The following is a 21394-nucleotide window of genomic DNA, read 5'->3' as shown; positions in this document are numbered from 1 at the left end:
TCACCTTCTTATTCTGAAAGGGAGGGGGAATCCCCACCACCCACCCCTCTTGCCCTGCCCATGCAAATCTGGAACATGGACCAAAAATATTCCTTTTTCCTGGTTTTATTCAGATAATTCAGTGAACATGCTTCCTGTAAGATGCATGATTTGTCAAAGGCCTTTGAACAACTTTCCCCCACCCTGCATTTACAAACAGACCAACTCTTTGACAAGACAAATACATATGAGCCAGGTACTGCGCTTTGTTTTATGAACGGTTTCTGTGCCCAGATGTGATCAAACTTAAGGTATTAAAACACTGCACTTCAGAGTCCTGCTGGCTATGAGTCTCTAAGACTCATTCACACCTCAAGGACATAAAGCCTGCATGGCTGACTTAATCAAACCTCAAAACTAAAACTGTTGTTTAACTATTCAAGAAAGGGAAATTTATTCTGATTCTTTACACATTTTTGTAATTTAGACATGAAAATTTTTTTATTTTTTTATTGAGAGCACGATGCATTTCCAGTACCACAAATACCGGTATCTAAAGAGCCAAACAAACAAGACCATCCAGGAACAGGTTTGACAGCACACAAAGTAAAACAAGAAGTGAAACAGCCTCATTCATTCACTTTTATTGACCTCTGCTTTAGAAAACAGTTCAAACAAATACATTAAAACCTTATTAAATCATTACATGGCTATATAGATCACAGAGCGGAAAAAAGATACATCAAAAATGCATATCTACAGTACTAACAGTACATGAAGGCTACGTGAGACAATGAGAAAATGTCCCAAACATGGCAGCACACAGTGTCAGTGAGCAAGTACCTCTGTGCTATTGGCTTTACTTCAGTCCCATCTATCTTACAGCTGGGAAGGCACTGATGAACAATGACCAGAGCATTTTGGTCACTTTAATCATTACATGGGGCCGTTTCTCAGGACTTTAGTGCAACTTCTTTCCCTTCAGCAAACAAAATCCCAAGTGGGCCCATATTCAGGGAACAAAAAGAAACAAACAAAACCACCCAGCGAACTATAACACTCATCATGATCTTACAGTGATGTCCTGAGATTATCCATCTTCCTAAACCAACAGTACAGTTTTTAATGGTTTAAGCAACTCCAGTTGTGCACATTGTAACAGCAAAATCCAAAAGAGTGGCTACTATGATGTAAAGGAATGGTTTGATATTTTGGGAAATTCACATTCTTGCCGAGAGGTAGTTGAGAAGATCAATACCACTCATGTCTGTACTGTAAATATGAGAATAAATATGTTGTGGTTATACAGGGGGTTATGTGACACACTTATTTTACTGAAATAGTTTGTCACATAACCCCCTGTGAAACCACGTGTCGTTTTTACACTTCGTGTTTGTGTAAACAAACTAAACAGAACATGATGATCAGTGAGCCTTGCAGACAGATTTTGTTATCTTTCCTGTCTTTGTGCTAAACGAGGCTAACTGCCTGCTGGCTGTAGCTTTCCATTAAGCAAATATGAGTGGTATCTTCTCATCTAACCCTAAATATGCCTGTTTCCCAAAATGTTATTCCTTTAAATAAAGTGGTAAAAAAAAGAAAAGAAAAAAAAACACTTCAGCCCAAATACAATATTCTTACAAAGCTGACCACTGCAGCTATGGATTCCATTCAAAATGTGTTGAGTACCTTTATGTGAGACGGGAGGACATATCAGCACTAATAACAGTGAGCAAAATCATTTCCTAAATGCATCTTAACTAACTTTCAGGAGCAGGTTACTGTGTTTTTAGTGTTTTCCCTAAAACATGCATACTTGACTTACATGTAGAGTTGCAACAGTCAGATTTTTTTTTTTTACTCTCTCAAGTGGATTAAGTTAAACAGCCAGAAATATTCCCTTTGTATTAACAAACCTCATTTAAGGCAAGACCACTAAAATGGTCCCCCCCTAAAGCAGATTAACAATAAGAAAAGCTACAGGAGCGATTCCCTCAAATTCTACAATCCCTCAAAATTCCTTTCACAGAAATCATAAATAGTACAACACAATGTGAGGACTCCCATGGACCCTTTGATCAACATCCACACCCCTGCTTTACATGGTACCAGTTTTTCCTCATTTCATTTCAATCTCCAAACAAAGTAGTTTTGTTATGACAGAGTGGGTCAGTTCAGAAAGAGCATATCAACTTCCACAATGTGATAATGACTAGTGTTACTGATGAGGGCAAAAAACTGCACACACATGGGGCTATTAAGGATGTAGGAATAGAGGAAAGGGAGGAGTGTTAAGTGTCATAAAACAGTGGTTAATCTCAGGGGTGGGGATAGCGCGCTCCAGCGACAGGTGACCTCAGATGGTCTGGTAGCCAGCATGGCTCCTCTTCCTGCCAATGAGGTAGGCCAAGAGCACGATGAGAACAAGACCTGCTAAAGCTGCTCCGACTATGATGGGGATCAACATGTCATCTTCATCCAACTGGCATTCCTCAGCTGAGAGAGTAAAAAAATAAATTAGAGCAAGAAAGCAGTCGATTTAGTTCATGACATTACTAGTGGAACAGAGGCGTTTACCTGCTCCAAACCGATCTCCGGTGAGACCGAAGGGCTGCACCTGCAACTGGAAGGTGTTGATGGACAAATCCTTGGCCACGTTCAGAGTTTGTTCCTCGCGGCACATGTATGAGAACCCCAGGGTGCCCCGCAGGTAGTCCAGGCTGCGGTTCTTGACTGAGAAGGGCTCTATAGCAGAGGACAGAACAGGCAGTGATTACCAGAGTTCAGTAAAACAAAAAAGGAAGAGAGACTTGAGACAAAATGTGAAGAGGGAAAACAGATTTAAATGAAAGGAGATCCACTTTAGAGAAGGAGGAAGATTAAAGAAAGATTTCACCAGAGGGGTTTTCTTGCATAAAGAGAATGCACTTTTTTGTTGAAGATCTGATGATCTCAAAAGTAACTGCATCCATTAAAATAAGAGATCAACTGTTGAGTAGTTGAAATAGCAAGACTACACTCGAGCCAATTGGCATGACCCACTAAAAGAAGTACAAAATGTTGTAAAATGTGTTGTGGACAGAATACAGGAGAAAGAAACCTAAGATGGAGGGAAGAGTTTTAGATCAGCTAATTGACTGAATGAGTTTGTGGATGTGGATGCATTCTTGCAGTTATTTCTGTTCTAAAAACATCTAACTCGCATCTTACTGTCGTCATTAATGTATGGTTTACTCAGTTGTTTACTTCTGTTGCATCTCTCTCTCCCCCTTGTTTCCAGTCATCGCTCTACTGTCTGAATAAAGGCACTAAAAAGCTTGAATGTTGGAAAATGTTAGAAACACCTTTCACTATGATGCAACTAAATATTTCATAATGGTAGGATTTATTGCAGGGCTGCGGCATTAGATTGCATTTCTGTTTTTTCTGACATTTCAGATCTTCTTAGGTATAACATATGAGGGGGTCCTTTGTAATATATACTATTTGACTACAAATATTTGAACACCAACTCACAGTCAGTTATATAGTTACACAAGGCCTAACACATCAGTGCACTCACCTTTCATGTCCGGCCAGGCTGCTGACAGAGACACTTCACTCAGGTGGTACTTATTGGATGTAGTATTCTGGAGAAAAATAAACAAGGCCCGCTTAAGTCAGTAACACTGCAGGAAGGAGAGTTTACCTCAAACTCCAGCTGCCATCTAGTGGTTGTTACCAGTACAAGGTAAAAAATAAAGCAAGAAGAGAAAAAGGCACTGGGGTTTTATGCACACGGCTGTGATATCTTAAAAAAACAAAACAAAGGGCAGATGCAGTAACTTACCAGGGTGAAGAAAAGGGTGAGGTTGGTCTTCTCTGCATCTGCTGTGATACGCAGGGAGGCGCTCTCTGAGTCACATGATCCAGAGGACTTCGTCGCATTGGGCTGAAGGTTCACAACATCCTGCACAGTCTGCAAATAAGCGACGGAACATTTAGCATTTCAAACTCGTTAATGTGTCCATATTTATTTTGCACTATTCAGATAACTGTTGCGTGTTTGTAATTGAGCACCTTATTCTGGGAGAGAGAGTTGAAGGTGATGTTGAACTGGAGACCCATGGATGCCAGTAAACAGACGGTACCATTGCTGCTGATGACCTGGTAGTTTCCTCTTTCAGGTCTGCCGATGTCTTTGTGCGGTGCAGCAGTGGTTTGGGCCGTTGTGAGCGGGGCAACAGTAGCAAAACTTTGGTGCAGGACGACAGCTGCAGGAGATATTCAGTCGTGAGTGCAGAATTACAGAGATGCAAGGGGTTCAAAACTGAACACAAACGCAAGGTTTCTGCAGGGTTCACCAATTTGAGACTTTAAGACCTTTTAATATCACAGAATGCAATTTAATACCCAATTCACAATCATATTTCCTATTACTTCAGTAATATACAGTTGTGGTGCCGTCTTTTCCTTCATTCTGAGCCAACAAAAACTCTTGATTATGCGACAAAAACTGATGAGGATCACAGGACAAGTTGGACATATGCTTGTAAAACAGTTCTCTATGATTAGGTTGTAGCAAACAGAGTGTGCGACCGTGCCAACTGAAACTTCATTAAGGATTAAAACAACCTCCTGCAAGCACAATCCACTGTCAACCAATCACACTTTTAGTTCATAGGTGTGCAACTCCTCCCGACAGCCTGCATTCGGGGGCAATCCAGGAGTTTTAATTTCTAAATGTATTTTCTACGAAGTCTGCTTCTATTTTCACAATGCTATTTTTTGTGATACCCCTTTTCATCACAGTCTGTAACTGTTAATTAAGACAAACAGGGCAGAACCACTGTTTTTTCTGTCTGCCTGGACAATCTCCATCTCCATAAAGTGTACATTCTTCTGCACTGAATTCAGGTGAGTAAAATGTGCTGTTTCTGAGACATGCAGCAACATAAAAAAAAAATAAATATAAAATACAACTGTCAGAGCTTGATTATAATCTGAAGAAAAAAAAAAATAAATCACAAGACTGATAGTTTTGTTTTTTTTTAAAGTAGTTTACCGTTTCCTTCTGTCGGTGAACTGGTCTGAACCACTATGGGGTGCTTCTTCCTTACAAAGTTCACTGAATCGCACACTGTGTAGTGTAGTGTGGTGGTGGCGGGGTTGAGGAGCTTCAGTTATACATTTTTGACTAAATAAGCAAAGTAATTCAAATCTATCTAGGTGTACTTATCCATCTTCAACAAAAATCTAGGTGTTCGCGATTGCCTCTATAATACACATGGACAAATTAAAGAACTCCTGTCTTATATTATACCACTGTGTCCATGAGCAACGTTATACAAAACCATACGTACCCTACTCTTAATACTCTATGCTGTAAAACTGACTAGGACAAAGTTAATGACAGGAAATTTATAAAGAAACAAGTACGTTGAGAAAAAACTGAGACCTGAAGACAAGACTTTTAGATGACTTAATGTTAATTTATAAAACATAATGTTGTTTATGTACTATTGAAACATTTCCTATCAATATGAGACAAGATATGTTATTTTCAAATTTGAATAACAGGGGAAAATGGCAGTCAACTAAATACACTAAGAGAAGGGAAATCAAACCTGTGATCCTCTATTCTGAGATGTTTCATTGTTGTGGGCCACACTATTATAGGCGCAGCTAGTTGCCAGGGTTATTAACAGCACATTTATTTTTACAACCAGGTTTTATACTAGTAACTACAGCTGCCAGATAAATGTGGTGGAGAAAGTAAGAAAATAGCTGCAACTAACAATTATTTTCATTATAGATTAATGCCAATTGTATTTGCAATTAATCCTTTTGGTTGAGAAAACGTCAGAAAATTGTGAAAATTTTCTCAAGAGCCCCATCTAATGTGCATGTTTACTTTAAATTGCTTGTCTTGTCCAACCAACTTCTGATAACCCAAAAGATATTCACTTTACCTTCTTAAAGGAGTTACAAAACCAGCAGATATTCTGTCAATCAACTATTCAATCAAGTTTCAAATTGTGTTGCAATTTTAAGTATAAATACAATACCTGCCTTTGAAATGGCATAAAACTTAAGACCCTCTCCAAAAAGTTTTACTTCTTGCTACTTCTTTTGGAGGACTCTAGTTTTCCACATTCATCTGCTGCTGGAGGACAAAGAGGATGTGGACGTACGAATAGGATCTATATATTTAAAAACATTTAAATAACTATTTCAGGCCCAAAAAGGGTCCAGGTTTGTGAAACAGAATTAGCTTTACCTTGTTTCCTTTCATATTAATCATCTCAAGACCCAAAAGATGTAAACAGACCATTCAACCCCCATGTTGTGACAAAACTAACGTTAACTAAGAAGGAGGAGAGTGAGCAGATTATAATTTCATTACTATTTAACAAGGTCTATTCCGGTAAAGTACAATTACTGGTGTAATTAAGTACATAACTTGAGCTTTATGCACAAATACTTTCCACCAATAATAATAATAGCAAACCTCCATTTTGATTTTGGATTATCAAAAGAAGCTGACTCAAATATACCGTTAATCTTCCCCCTAGTTTCTGGTTGGACCAGTGAAGAAGCAACACAGACTTGGAGATTTAACCTCTGAGATACATTTTCACCATTACTGACTGAACAAATTGCACTGAGAAGGACGCTAACTATAACGGAGAGACGTGAACTCAGCATTATAAGAGCCAAACAACATTTAACGTTAAAAAACCAAACACAAGAAAACACGTTAACTAAGGCGCGTGGGCCTGACAAACCACTCACAACAATAGACTACATATCCCTGTAGTTTAAAGTCTTACAGCAACATACAGCGTGTACTGTAATATTTGCACGTTACCTTTTTACTAGTCTAGTAAAGGAAGGTTATCTGTGACCTCTGGAGTTGGTAAAGTTAACTTAACGTTACTGTTTTGATCGCCAGGTAATCGTAGTTAATGTCACATTAAACGGAATCAAAACTCACCTAAAATCAACTGTAACGTTACCCCCAGGCACCAAGACTGGACACCGGCGGTCTGCGTCATGTTCTTCCGTTTTCTTGCTTCGGCGCTTGTCGGGACGAAATCACAGCAACACAACAACAGACAGGCTACCGTTAGCTAGTAAGCTAGGCTCGGGGATGCTGTGCTAGATAGGCTAACGTTAGCGTAGCTACAACAGCTGGAGAAAATAAAAGTCAACCGCGCCGATTTGTTGGGGTGATAAAGAGCTGTTTTTTGTAGCAAAATCCTGTAACGTTTCTGGCTACACGTTTTAACTTTTTATCTCTGTTTAAAGCTAGCCGTGAGGTAAATTTTGCTTGCCTTTTAATACTTCATCACCACTGTACAGACTGACATCAGGATCATGTGACAGAGAGGCTGTTTAAGAAACACCCAGAATGTCACGTGGTAAACAGCAGCCACCCAAAATTTAACTTTGGAGAAGAATTAAAGGATAAATTCAGTTTTTTTTTCTAAATAGTCTTAATATTACACTGATATGTCCTTATCATGGATGGATAATCCGATGTGTTATTATGCATACATGGCCCTTATGCAGTGGTGCAACGTACATTTACTCAAGTACTGTATAAATACAATTTTTAGGTACTTATACTTTACTTTAGTATGCTCATTTTAACCCACTTCACACATGTACCCCACTAAATTTAGGAGTCTAATTAAAGGCAGGTTATCTGTGACCTTTGGAGTCTGTAACATTATTGTTTTGCTCGCCAGGTAACCGTAGTACAGTATTTTTCAGTTACTTTGCAGATTAAGATTTTACATAAAACACAAGATAATTTCTACGTTATGGCAAGGTACATGAGATAAAATTGAAATGTTTCAAATCCAAACATCATTGTTTATCTATCTGTTAGTTCCATATAGTTTTTCCCTCACATGACAATGATATCCACTTGATTTGGCTAACAGTGTCCAGAAGCTTGGATGTGGGCGTCTAATTAAAGGTCCATAAGGTCAGAAGTCCCTGAACATTTTACATACCAGTGTCAAAATGAATTCTCCTCTCTGTGCAACTTAACCTGGCCTCCTTTATCTGCCAGCCTGCTGGTTCAACAATTTCCTTAAGTGTCACAGATCAGTGTGATTGTGCAACTTGAGACTAACACAAGACTTTGGAAAGATGCAGAGGTCTCATGTCTGTAACCTCTTCCTCTACACAGACACACACTAACATTTAGGTATCACAGGGGAAACCTATCTTTTGCCCTTTTGAACATGCACTTACTTGAACAGGCTGTAACCAGCTACAAATGTCAGATCAATCTTTCTTGCAGACTTCCGATGGACTGTTCACATTTCTACAGTTGACTGTGCACATTTTGTACCTCACAATCAGATCAGATATTTACTGTCTGCTCGATAGTCCGCGGTTTAGCCTGTTTGCCACACCTTCAGATACAGGTCAGTGACATAGGCTGCATTTTTAAAGTTTGTTCATCCCTGCCAGTGCATTTAACTGAATCCTGCAATGTATCTGTAAAGATTTAGGTTGTAAAGAACAAAATTCATCTGAAGTCAGTACACTTTCAATATGTGCAATATTACAAATCACAAATTATTTCAGGAGAATCCTCCTCCTTATAAGCAATATAAATATAAATATATATATAATATATATAACACACAACAACAAGCACATTTCCTCACATCTGGAGAATATGATTTGTAGGCCGCGGCATCACTGCACCATAATACCTCATGTATAATTGCAACTCCTGCAGGTTGCACTTGGCCATGTTGCAATTTTGATAATATTTCGATGAAGTGTTCAGCTCTAGTTATAAGCATATAGATATAAGGGTATTAATATGTTACTGTATTTGCCATCAAACCTATAACTTGTCTTATGAAGCATCCATAAGTATTAACAGTTGATGAAAGCTTGATAACACAGTTTAACATGTCTATAATAAATTATAGTTAAAGGCTACTCAAATTAATGTCTCATAAAGCTTTTATTAGTTGTCTTATACTTGCAACAGACACAGAAAGAAATTCTGAAAGGATAGTAAATGTTTAAAAATGTTTATAGATGTTTTTAAGAAGTTATGGAGGAAAATGGTGTCTTATGTCTTATAATGAAATTATAGTGTGTGATAATATGTCATAAACCATTTATTAATTGATTATATAATGATAGTTAAAGAAACAAAGAAAGTGTTTCTGAAAATACAGATGGCTATTCAATCAATTTGTATTTCCCACTTAAGATTGAAATATTTGACTAGCAGAAGTTTATTTTACCACCCTGTAACTGTGTGGTCTATTTAAGAAAAGGTGACCTAATTGTACATACTGTACAAGCTTGTTGTATATTCCAGAGGAATATTAGAGGCTGAGGAGCTCATCAGTGATGTTAAATGGAGCCTGGAGGAACAGACTTTGTCAGGGTTGTTTTTTTTTGCAGTTGAACACATCACAGTCAGTGAGACACACTGTGGCTGCTGAAGGTTGTATGATGCTTTGAAGTTCCTCAAACATCTCAGTCCATTGGCAGGTAGTCAGTTCAGCCACTTCCTCTGATCAGAGTGAGTGGAAAAAAATAAGAGTGAAGAAACCAAAAACAACCAGGACAGAAAGAAAGAAAGCCTGTTTTCTACAGAAAGAGAGACAAGGAGGGAGAGTCATGGACGCACTGAGGACAGGTGTGTTTGTGCTGTTTGTGCTCCTGGAGCCTGTTTCCTGTAAAGGTAAGTTGCACAAATAAAAACAGCTAATTTCTAATTGAGTTTGACAAAAGAGATGAAATGTTTGTATATGTTACCAAGGACATATGATTGGTATTGGAAAGGAGTCAGTAGGTGTTAAGAGTCTGAATTCATTTTAAACTAAACTCCAATGTAGTTTACACCCTGATACAGAAATCTTTGTTATTTTCCGTACACGCTGTGTACTGTGTTCTCTGCTCGGATATTTTACAGAACATGCTGCGTGCAACACTTTCAATTATTTTAAATCACTTGTTCACTCACTTTTTGGTAAGTAAGTAATATCTTTAGAGAGTAGTAGCCTATACATTTGGATCACCTTTCTATTTTCTGTTTCTGGTTCACAGATGTGATTAGAGGAGATATTTTTTCCACACAGCATTATCTTACGGGAAAAAGTAGAGCTATTTGAGGTTTCATTACAAGGTTTGGAAATTAAGATATGAGAGAATAATTACATTTTTCATTCACTGTTATGAAAATGTTTATCTATGGTATCTATGGTTATCTATATTTAGAAAGAATTATACACAAGCTTCCTGTAGCTATGCTGAAGATGTTGTCCTAAATGTTTTAAATCTGATACACAATAAGGACATCGTGTGTATTGCTCTTAAATTGTACATACTGCGGATGCACTTTAGTTATTTTATTCTTCTTAGTCTGCCTTTTATAAGAGAGGTCTGTAGGTATAAATGAATCAATATGTGGCTGTCTATAATTCAAAGCAGTGTCAACATAACGTATACAACAATGTGCTCCCTTTCTTTCTTTGCGTGAGCAGAAGTTTGTGTGCATTTGATGTTTCCCAGATTGCCTCTTTAATGTCGTAGTTAAGGATGGTTGTGAAAAAATATTTTATAAAATGATCAAAAAACACTTTCAAGTCCGGTCTTTTATTTCAGTCAGATGCATCATGATAGGGATTACAAGAAAGCATGCATGAATAAATAATCTTCCTCCAGACACTACACTGCATATGAAAACACTAAAGGTGAATTTCTACTGTTTGATTTCCACAGTGACTTGCAATGTGAGAAGATAAAACATCATAACTTCCACAGCAGAAAAAAAACAGTGTAAAACCTACTTTATCTTATATATGTCTTTATATTCATTATTGTAAACCACTGTGTGAGGCCTATTCTTATTTTAAGTTTTTATTCTAGTTCAACTTGTTTATGTTTTACATTGGTTGTAAAATACTTTGTTACACGTATTGAAAAGTGCTATAAAGCTATTATTATTATAATTAATATTATGTAAAGGTGGGTTGCTGCCATGGACATAATTATATACTTTATTACTTTGCTGCATGCTTGTAACCATGTGACCTTTTGAACGCCAGGATTTCTTAATTTCTACCTCACTTTATATGAAGGAATGTCAAAAATATGTGTTTATTATATTTACCAGGCTGAGTTAGTAACAATCATGAAACGTTTATCAGGAAATGTGTGAAGTGTTAGCTTTAACAATGAAGAGAGTGATTAAAGTACAGAAATAACATCCTAAGACTATTAACGTACCATTTCCTCCTTTTGTTTCACCTATAAGTAGCTTTAATCATCTTATTCCACACTTAGTAATATGGAAACTTAAGGGTCTCCAGTAAAGATTTTATTAAAAATGTGTGGGTTTGAACAATGTTTGACTGCGCATTGTGAGTTCCTTGTCAGTTAGATTAGAAAGTTAATACCACTCTCATTTCTGCCTGTGAAATATGAAGCTACTGGTGGGAGCTGGTTAACTTAGCATAAAGACTTGAAACAGGGCGAAACAGCTAGCCTGGCTGTCCAAAGGTAACAAAATCCACCTACCAGCACCTCTAAAACTCTAAATCAACACATCATAATTCATTTAATCTATACAGGTGCTGGTACGCCGGTTGTTTTTACCTTTAGACAGAGCCAGGCTTAGCTGTTGTTGTTTACAGTCTGTGTGCTAACCTAAGCTCACCGGCAGCTTGTTGTTGTTGAAGATATTTAGCTGACAGACATTAGAGTGTAGATAAAGTTTGAAAAAAAAGGAAATGTTAGGCTGAATTTTGGGCAAAGTTGTACTATATAATGTACCAGATACATAAAATATTTTCATTTTATGATATGGCACAGCCATTAAAAAAGTAAAGGATTGGGTTCATCTTTGTGCTAAGCTACGCTAATTGGCTGCTGGCTCTAGCTTCATATTTAAACTACTGACATGAAAATTGTATTAATCTCATTATCTAAGTCTCACTATGTCAAACTATTCCCTTCAGGGTGTTCATTTAATAAAAATGTTACCATGTGTTTTTTTTTAACATATGTATCCTAAGAGTAAAATAAAAACAAGATGAAACTAAACTAAAAGGTGAGCTCAAGAGTTGCTTTGGCAAAAAGTAATTACACAATTTGCCTTTTTGAAGTATTAAAATAATCTCAGAAGAAACCTTACATCCTAAAGCAACTTTAGATGATCAAGATGAGGAAGTTATAGCTTCGATAAATTCTCACAACGTTCTCACAACATGGCTTCTTTTCCAACCGCACAACCAGATAAACGAGCATAACTCAAACCTCAGAGCAGCCCATTGCAGTCACAGGAAGACACTTTTTCAAGTTTCTTATTTCCTGTTTGAGGGGTCTAACTCAATTCTCTCATGTGTCTCACTTGCTATTTTCCATCCCATGTTGCTGAATGGATATCCTGTACGTCATATGACAATTGTCCTACTTCTACAGTTTCAGCCCAAAGTCAGACATGCAGTGCTCAAATCCTTTTACATATAGAAAGTTAAAGTAATATTACCATAACAAATAAGAAAAACTCCTTTAAAATACTTAATTCCAAGTAAAACGTCCTGTAAAATAGTGTCATAACAAATAAGAAATATTCCATGACATTACATTACATTGTATTATCATAAAACATTAATATGTATATGTATATGTATAATATGTATTGAGTTTTATATTACATAACATGGTGTATCATGTAATACTCCTTTGTATTTCTATTATTATACATAATGTAAGCATTACACATTATATTATAATATATTTTGTATATTTAATACATACTGTTTAACACATTTGTATATTTTTACATGTACTTTGATGTACATGTATATTGTTATAGCAACTGCCTCAATACACACTTAGTTTTTGTACATATAAATTTGCACAAATATCGGCACAATAATGAAAAACTGGAGATACAAGTTTTTTTTAATTTTTGTTCATTGAGATCATTGAAATATTTCTATTATCAAATTATTATTCATACTTCATCATCAAACAGCTTTAAGTTTTTGACTGTTGAACAGACAAAGTAAGTCATTTGAAGCAGGGCTGCAATTAACAATCAGTTTCATCAGTTAATCTGACAATTGTGTTTTTTTGACTGATCGATTAAATGTTTAGTCTACAAAATGTGTAAATGTCACAACAGTAAAAAAAAAAAAACAAATGCTCATGGAAGGAAGTATTTAAATTCTTCACTTAAGTAGAAGTAGTAATACCACATTATTGAAATACTTAATTCTAAGTAAAGGTCCTGCATTCAGATCTGGTGGTGATGGAGTAGTGGATGAGATGCGTGCCTTTGGTGTGAACCAGGTTCAATTCCCCACTATAACACATCCACCAATGTCCCTGAGCAAGACAACAAACCCCTAGTTGCTCATCTGACAAATATAGCAGTTTGAAAATGATATTATTAGTTCATTTGAATCATACTGTTTAAACATTTACTAGAATTTAATGTCTGTAACGGCAACAAGAGTAAGAAAATACTTACAGATTGGAATATTCTTATGGCACTTTCAGATTTTGTCACTTTTTGAAGAAAATAAGACTTAAAGGACTCAATTATGGATTCAAAATGCTCACTGAGAAGATTTTGTGCACTGCATCATATTTTATAAATCTTTAAAACATATGTATTGAAAGTAAAAATAAAATGAAAATAGTTTTTGTTTCAGTGACATTTATTTAATTTATTTCATAGTTATTTTAATTTTTCATAGTTTACTAATCAGGCTGCCTTTTGTGCTGGGAAAATGTAAATGTCCTTGCTGGGGATAAATAAAGTCTTATCTTTTTAGATATGAATCTGCGACCTAAAATAACCGTTATCTACATCCGTCAGATAAAAGCGGTGGATTAAAAAGAACATTTCCCTCTGAAATGTATGTAGCGGAGGAATGGTCCCACAAAATATTTTTAGTGTAAATGTACTTAAGAGTAGAACTTGAGTTAATATACGATGTTAAATATTTCTCTCCTCTGTTTGTCCTGCAGAGGTTTTCTTCACTGCCCCAGTCATCTGCTACTTCCTGGACGGGATCCTGATGATTTACTGCATCGTTGCCACTGTGTTCTTCTTCAGAGAAAAGGTGAGCCAATGCACAGGAAGTTCAGGCTTCAGGGTTACCAGGGTCACCATTAATCAATTGATTGTTTGATTTGTCTAGATTATAAAAATAGTGAGAAAAGCCGTCACATGTACCCAGAGCCCAAATGTTTGTTTTATCCAACAAATAATTCAAACTTTTAAATTATTACAAATAAATTAATATTAAATAATTTAAAAGAAAAGCAGAAAATCATCTTATCTGTGAATCTGGAATCATGAAATTATTTTGCATAAAAAATGATCAAAATGATGAATGAAAAAATTAATTAATTAATTTTCTGTCAATTGACTAATTGATTAATCAACTAATTTTTTCAGCTGTACTTGTATACTGGTGGATAGTTTAATTTATAGCAAAACACCATATTTTTCTCCTCTTATCTTTTTGTGCAAAAATTTGTAAAGTAACTAGTTTCTTCAATAATTGTAGTGACGTTTAAAGCGGCATAAAAAGAAAGCACAAGTCAAGTACAAATACCTCAAATTTGTAAGTCCAGAGAAAATGTCATCTTCAAGTTGCTTTTGTCCAACCAACAGTCCAAAATCCTAATTTATTAAATTTGCAATGATATAGTAGAGAAAAGCAACAAATCCTCACACTGAAGAAGTTGAACTTCTACATTTTTGCACAACAAATAACTTAAACGATTAATCGGTTTTACTTTGAATTATTTAAACTACTTAAAGATTCATTTAGTTGCAGACGTGTTATTTGATGTTGATTAATAAAAATGTTATATTTTGTTCTTCCTCTCTGTGTAGTATTTCTACAACCCCCCTCTGGCTGTTGGAGTGTCTGTAAGTCTCTGTGTTTTCCAACCTCACATAATCTCCTTAGTGTATTGATATTTGACTTTTTATTTATTATTGACTGATATTGGCAGCATGGTGCACTATCCTAGTGGATAGCACTGTGGCAAGAAGGTCCTGGATTCAAACCTCAGCTGTACCAGGCCTTTTCAGTGTGGAGTCTGGATGTTCTCCCTGTGTTTGTGTGGATTTCCCCCTCTATCAAAAACATGTTAGGTTCATTTTCCTGTCCGTACCCTTGACCAAGGGACCAAGCTGTGGTTTCCCACTGCTCCTTGGGATGAGTTAAATGCAGAGAATGAATTTCACTAAACTTTACTGTGTATTTGATATACATTTTGTCTAGTTAAGCATGTGTATCTGCTTGAGCCTGTGCATTCCCAGCTTATTTAACTTTTTTGTGCATTTCTCACTGACAAAGCAGGCAGAAAATGGAGCCATTTACCAGGTAAAGAGACCTCTCACACCACTCGATGGCCAGATGATGTTTAATTCTGCTGCTCTGCTAGAAGGTATTTGTTTATAATTTCGTGTTTCCTCTCTAGGAGCTGGATAGACCAAAGGATGCAGATCCTTACCAGATGCTTGAACCAGTAAAAGGAAAGGTAAGTCACCTGAAGACTGTTCACGTTTACGTTCTCGCTTGTTCTGGCACATAAACTGTCAATCTCAATGTTGTGTTTTATCTCTAGAAAAAAGCTGGCAAGAAAATTAAACCTGAGGTAAGCTGATCTACTAACTTCCAACTATAAATGTTGAGCAAAATAAACTTCCTACAATTGTAGGATATGATTGAAATAAAAGGAAACTTGTAAATAAAACAGCCCCTTTTTAAAGAAAATATTTGTTAGTTATAAATATTAAAATGCTTTGTTCCACTTAGGATTTCTGAAGATGTGGCTATAGCTCTGCCCCTGGTGGATAGAATATCCAATATTCAATATTGTATGGCTACAGACTGCAATGGTGTTATCAAGAGACAGTGAGAGTGAATATTGGGCCGACTGGTAGTATGCTATGACCGCACCCATGATGGTTTGACTGGGATGTGGAGACATATGGGGAGAATTATATAGATTTAATATTTGAAAATCAAAATCTCTGTGCGCTCACAAAGTCAGTCACAAAGGACCAACTCACAAAAGTTAAAATCTATGGCTTGGTGCTGTGATCTCCACGTTTTTGTCTTTAATTATTTAGCGGAATATGATCATTTTTACAAACGTCTGTAAAAACCTTAGCATCATTGTGCATCTAAACTCAAAACACTCTTTAAACAGCTTGATAAAATGTTCCCACTTTCGGGACATTAGACATGATTCTTTAGATTTTGGAAATATCTAACACATATCAAGGCCAAAAGGTCTAAAGGCCGGCTTTCATTACAGACAAAACAGTGGCTAAGTATAGCCTACTGTTTGTCATACCACAACCAATGAGCAGAAACAAACTGCAGTGTTTTATATTGGATGCAAAAAAAAGTAATACACTTTTATCAAATAAAGCATTAACCTTTGGGTGAAAAGAGCAGAGGAGCCATAATGAATGTGGTTGTTTGTGGTTTAGGTTGTCATCAACTAATTGCACCGCTTTTGACACATCTGTACTGTTAACAGGATCTGAGTAGCTCACGTGCTTTATCTGTGGTCACTGTGAACGAAAACATGCAGACTCTTCTCCCCCTGATGTCACAAGATAAAGCGCTGCTGGTCTAACTAATGCAGACTTTGTCTCTCCCCCCTACAGTTGACTCTGGATTCAGAGCGGGATAAAGACCCCTATGAATCTTTGGTCCTCACTGCCACATCTCCACCTCTGTCCCCCCGCTGATTTCCTGCATGGTCACTCTTGTGTCAAGAGACAACATTGCTAATTACATCTCATCATGAAATGATTAGCTGAATAATGTTGATTAGTTGATCAAAAGACAACAGTAACTACTCAACTCTCTGGATCCAGCTTTTTAAAAAATGAGGACTTTTCTCTATTTTGACAAATGGTAAATTAAATATCTTTGGGTTTGAGGCTACTAAATAGACAGAAAGAGTAATTTGGAGACATCAAACTGATGTGTTTCGAGTATCGTGATGAGCTTTCAGTATGTTCTTACAGTTTATTAATCAGATCATAAAGAAAATGACAAATGAATCAATAATGAAAATATTTATCTCTACTGCAAGTTCCTACACTCCTACAGCCACATAGATACTGAACTCTTAAATTTTTTCATTTACATATAATCCACAATTTGTCTAAAAACAGTCTAAGCCAGTGGTTCTCAAAGTTTTTTGTGTCATGCCTCCTTTTAGAAGGCTGAAAAAAGTCACCCGACTCCAGCTAATGTGGATTAACAACAGGGGCGACTGAAACCCCCACCCCCGGAAAGATTAAGATAGCACAATAGCCTTGCATCAGAGCACCCTTTTTTTGTTCATGCCATCACGCGAATCACATTCATGCAAATTTAGGTCTGCTCAACATCCATGCCCCCCTGCAGTGGCACTATGCCCCCCAGTTTGAGGACCAGTGATCTAGGCCAACCAGTCTTCAAATCAGTTTTAAGTCATATTCTACATTTACCTTTTTTTGACACTGTATGAACTCAGTGCATGTTTTGCCCCATCATTTCAAGTCACCCAGTGTATTAGTTCTGCCTGATTGTTTCACTAAATTATTATTTTTTTAAAATAAAAACAGTCTAGCCATGCTAGCAGCTTCAGAATGCTGTAATTAGGCTCATGTTTGCTAACATGCTAATGCTAACAATGCTAGCATGCAGATGTGAAGCAGATATATTTACTATGTTCATCATTTCATTTAGCAGGTTAGCCTGCAAACATTTGCTAATCCACACTAAACACAAAGTACAGCAGAAGCTGAATAGGAGGTCATTCGTATTTACTTATTTAGACCATATGTTGGCAGCAAAGTGTGGCTAAAAATGTATGGCTTTTGGCTGCTGTATTCTCCCACCAGAAGGCTTCATTGTGTAACTAAACCCCAATAAAAGACAAAGCACATGTCAAAACACTTGGAAAATGGTTTAATGATGTTTACAACAAAAAGAGAACTGTACATTAACAGTAAAAGATTATCTTTATATGTGTATAAAAACAAAACAAACAAAAATACAGCAGACAAATGCATCAAAATCTACTATGTATCCTGATTCACATACTTAAACTCCTACACAATCTTTCAGTTCTGTGCCCCCATGACTGGAGGCAGGTTTTTGTTTTTTCCTTGTAGTCCCTCAGTTTTGTTGTCCGTGATGGGAACCAGAACTCTTTACATTAGAGAGTCCTCAAAAGACAATTCTTATCAGACTGCAGAACAAGAAAAAAAGAAATAAAATTGGGGACACATTCCTTAAGATGAGCCCAAGCTTCCTATGTGAGTAGTAAATGTTTTACAGAATGCATTTCTTGAGATACACAGACGTAATATGTACATGGTTGGCTTTTTTTTTCTCGTTTTTCTCTCTTGTTAAAAGCCATGGTCACTTGGGCTGTGAACTGATAAATCACACACACGACACACCCAAAAACATACAAAAATACTATATTTTTAACCTACCAATAGTAAGACAGTTCTGCAATTAGTTCCATGCTGTGACAGAAAAGAGAGATTACAACAAACAAACAAGAATCAGATGCTTTTCACGCAAGTTTTTCTCAGAAATATACCAAAATATACATCTAAGCTTTGGAATTACTGAGGCTAGGACTAAAGCCAGTGCTGGGTTTGTCTCTTAATACACATGCTGCAGGGTGGACGGGAGAGAAAAAACTGTGAGAGAAAGACACAGGACAGAGATATCTTTGGTATCTGCATTTGTCAAAAGTTAAATATTTGGATTTTTGCTTTGGGATAGCGCTTGTGAGGTCCTACAACCTCACTTGGAGTAAAGCATTAAAGAAAGTGTCACTGAAGCCCGTCGGCCAGAGTTCTGAGCCGGAGGGACACAGTCCATGCAGAGTGAAGGACCATGATGCATAGTGTCACAGCTGATCAGAGTCTATTACTGAGGAGACGATGTCAAAGGAGAGAGCAGAAGAGGAGGAAAAGGGAGGAGGAGCAGTGAGTTTCAGCAACCGCAGGATGTGTATTCCTGGAGACAACAGGGTAAATGTCCTGGGACTATACAGTGTACAGATGGTGAGGAAGAGACAGACACACTGTGAGAGGCAGGAACAGCATTTTCACCACAGTCCTTGAGTGAGAGAGAAAGTGAAGGGGGGGGGACATCCTAGCAACAGCACTCGAGACAGACAAACATACAGTCCTGAGCATGTACAGTGTGCACAGGATTAACCCTCAGCGTGTATTAACAAACATCACCCAGCTACCACCGGATTGGTTCGTGTCTGTCGGAGAAGCCCGCTCATCCCCTGTCCAGCCCCCCCCCCCTCTGATCCCCGCCCACAGGCACTGAAACCGCAGCACGGACAGGATGCTGGCGTGTTTCCAAGCGGATACACATTCGCATGCAATAAAAAGCTTTACAGATGAATCGAGGACTCGGGTGAGAGCGTGCAGCTGGGATTTGATGCTGAGCAGTGAGGCGGGGATGGGGCGGGAGATGGGCGTCGTTCATATACAATCAAGTTAGAAGTCTTTGGTTAATGTTGGTACCACAGGGAAGTGAGAGCGGGCTTGCGACAGCGCACCAACATGCGGGAAGACACGTACACACCTGTACTTGGTCAGAGTGAAAATAAAATTTAAATTAAAATAAAACAGGATTGTCAACTTAAAGTGTTCAAACAGAGGGGTGGTCTATTTAAATAACAAAATGTAACTTTTAACTGAGAGTTAGCACAATTCAATTCCATCCAATGCTGAAATACATCAGTATGCAGCATAAAAACACCAAATTGTGAAAGAAAAACAGCAGACATTCATGAGTACTGGTATGTATTCTGTCTCCCCCTTGTGGTCACATTTTCCACAACCCTTTCCACAAAGTACAGGTAGGAACGGGCTTCTCCATCGACAAGTTTGTGTATTTTCATGGGGGGTTTTTTTGTGATTTTTTTTAAAATATTTTTATTTCTTAAGTAGATTAAAGCAGGTTTCACTCAGTCTTGAGTTAGAAATGAGGTATACAACAGCTCCATTTTTCCTTACTGGTGCTCCAAACTTCCTTCGTCAACATTGAAAACCAGCAAACCAGTGTGGTGGATCAACATACTTCAACTTTATGCACGGCTGATTCACAAGAACAACTCAAAATCTCAGGATCACGTAATAAAACTAAAGCCTTAAAGCCAAGCCAGTGCCAAAAAGGTCATCAGTTTACAAGTTAATAGGAAACTAACAAACTACAACCACAAACTGTACTTTTTCCTTTAAAAACCAAATACTGGCTTGCTTAAATGCTTTAGTTACTCAGTAGAGACCTCCCTCCAGACAAAAACAAAAATATGTACTCTCATGTCTCACCACTTTTTTTAAGAAAATCACTCTCAAACAACTGCTGGAAGATGGAAAAAATAAAATGCACCATAATGGTTTGCAGACTGCCCTCCCTCTTCTCACATTTTAAAACACACACACACACACACACACACACACACCCACCCACCTGCTGGAATTATTAGTAAAGCTTTTCTCACAGGCATCATCAACCTGTCTGAATCCTACCTAAAAAAACATAGGTAGCAACAAAATAACGCTCCAAAATGCCCTAAGTACACCGTATTGTTTCAGTGAAAACAATGCACCAGGTGAGCTCAACGTTCAAGCTCTCTCTCTCGCTCACACACACACACACACACACACACACACACACACACACACACACCACAATGCTACAATGCTCATGTCTTCTACGTAACAATAAGGCATAAATGATAATGTTAATCTTCTTTGTCAAACTAAGAAAGCCAGTGATCTTGCCCTCTCACACTATATAAAACAATTAAAGGCATAAAGTAAGTTTTTTTTTTTTATAAATCAAATGATTGTTAAAGACAGCACAACAAATCAAGTCCACAATGACTCAACCAAAAAAACAAAACAAAGATAATTATTAAAAGTTTAAGATCATATGCTTCAGAGTCAGGAGCGCCTGAACAGTCCCTCCTGTTGAAAAGACCTCGCAGATACACGACAGACACAGGTGTCAGCGACTCACGCACCTCCGCGGCGTGGTCTCAGATTTCTTCTTTTATTTTTTGGTCTTGACAGTTTATAAAAAAAAGAAAAGAAAAAAAAATCCGACTTTTCAATAATAAAAAGGAAGATTTAAGGGGAGATTCTTTTTTTTTTTTTGAGTAAGCATGATAAACACTACATTCAGTCTTGATAACATACTGGATCAAATATAAAATATGAATATCTTACAAGTGTTTATATATTTATTTATTTATACGTATAGAATTAAGAAAAGATCATTTCTCTAATTCTTAAGTCTTTCCTCAGATAAATATTTCAGTAACATCCTATGGTGCCGATGGCAACTGGTTCATCTTG

The 21394-nt window shown here is 37.1% G+C and overlaps 2 protein-coding genes across 3 annotated transcripts; one reads left to right on the top strand and one right to left on the bottom strand.

Annotated features, from left to right (window-relative positions):
• Nucleotides 1-607: 607 nt before the first annotated feature.
• Nucleotides 608-7321, bottom strand: lamp1b (lysosomal associated membrane protein 1b). Its single transcript, XM_046054818.1, has 6 exons — nt 6956-7321; nt 4039-4232; nt 3809-3937; nt 3542-3608; nt 2557-2724; nt 608-2475 (listed from the first exon to the last, which is right to left on the bottom strand). Exons 1-6 carry the CDS (start codon nt 7014-7016, stop codon nt 2336-2338), a joined length of 759 nt encoding a protein of 252 aa, XP_045910774.1. The 5' UTR covers nt 7017-7321; the 3' UTR covers nt 608-2335.
• A 2157-nt stretch (nt 7322-9478) lies between these two features.
• LOC123973821 (T-cell surface glycoprotein CD3 zeta chain-like) lies at nt 9479-17956 on the top strand. Of its 2 annotated transcripts, none has more exons than XM_046054147.1 (7): nt 9479-9691; nt 13993-14087; nt 14870-14905; nt 15342-15365; nt 15463-15522; nt 15610-15639; nt 16664-17956. In XM_046054147.1, the coding sequence occupies exons 1-7, from the start codon at nt 9628-9630 to the stop codon at nt 16745-16747; spliced, it is 393 nt and encodes a 130-aa protein (XP_045910103.1). In that variant the 5' UTR covers nt 9479-9627; the 3' UTR covers nt 16748-17956. The 2 variants fall into 2 exon arrangements, with proteins under 2 accessions (XP_045910103.1, XP_045910102.1); XM_046054146.1 differs by having other exon boundaries at nt 15339-15365.
• The last annotated feature ends 3438 nt before the right edge of the window (nt 17957-21394 follow it).

Source organism: Micropterus dolomieu, linkage group LG07, assembly GCF_021292245.1.
Source record: "Micropterus dolomieu isolate WLL.071019.BEF.003 ecotype Adirondacks linkage group LG07, ASM2129224v1, whole genome shotgun sequence".
In the NCBI taxonomy this organism is placed as follows: domain Eukaryota; kingdom Metazoa; phylum Chordata; class Actinopteri; order Centrarchiformes; family Centrarchidae; genus Micropterus; species Micropterus dolomieu.
Note: the sequence above shows the minus strand (reverse complement) of the source record. Positions and strands in the feature narration are given on the sequence as shown.

Bases quoted from the DNA above. Each gene is read 5' to 3' on its own strand.
- LOC123973821 (XM_046054146.1), top strand. From the start codon at position 9,628: ATGGACGCACTGAGGACAGGTGTGTTTGTGCTGTTTGTGCTCCTGGAG. The intron at 14,906-15,338 runs GTAAGTCTCTGT...TCACTGACAAAG, and splicing joins CTCTGGCTGTTGGAGTGTCT to CAGGCAGAAAATGGAGCCAT. The intron at 15,366-15,462 runs GTAAAGAGACCT...TTTCCTCTCTAG, and splicing joins AAAATGGAGCCATTTACCAG to GAGCTGGATAGACCAAAGGA.
- lamp1b (XM_046054818.1), bottom strand. From the start codon at position 7,016: ATGACGCAGACCGCCGGTGTCCAGTCTTGGTGCCTGGGGGTAACGTTA. The intron at 4,233-6,955 runs GTGAGTTTTGAT...TATCTCCTGCAG, and splicing joins AACGTTACAGTTGATTTTAG to CTGTCGTCCTGCACCAAAGT. The intron at 2,725-3,541 runs GTGAGTGCACTG...CCTCTGCTATAG, and splicing joins AGCCTGGCCGGACATGAAAG to AGCCCTTCTCAGTCAAGAAC.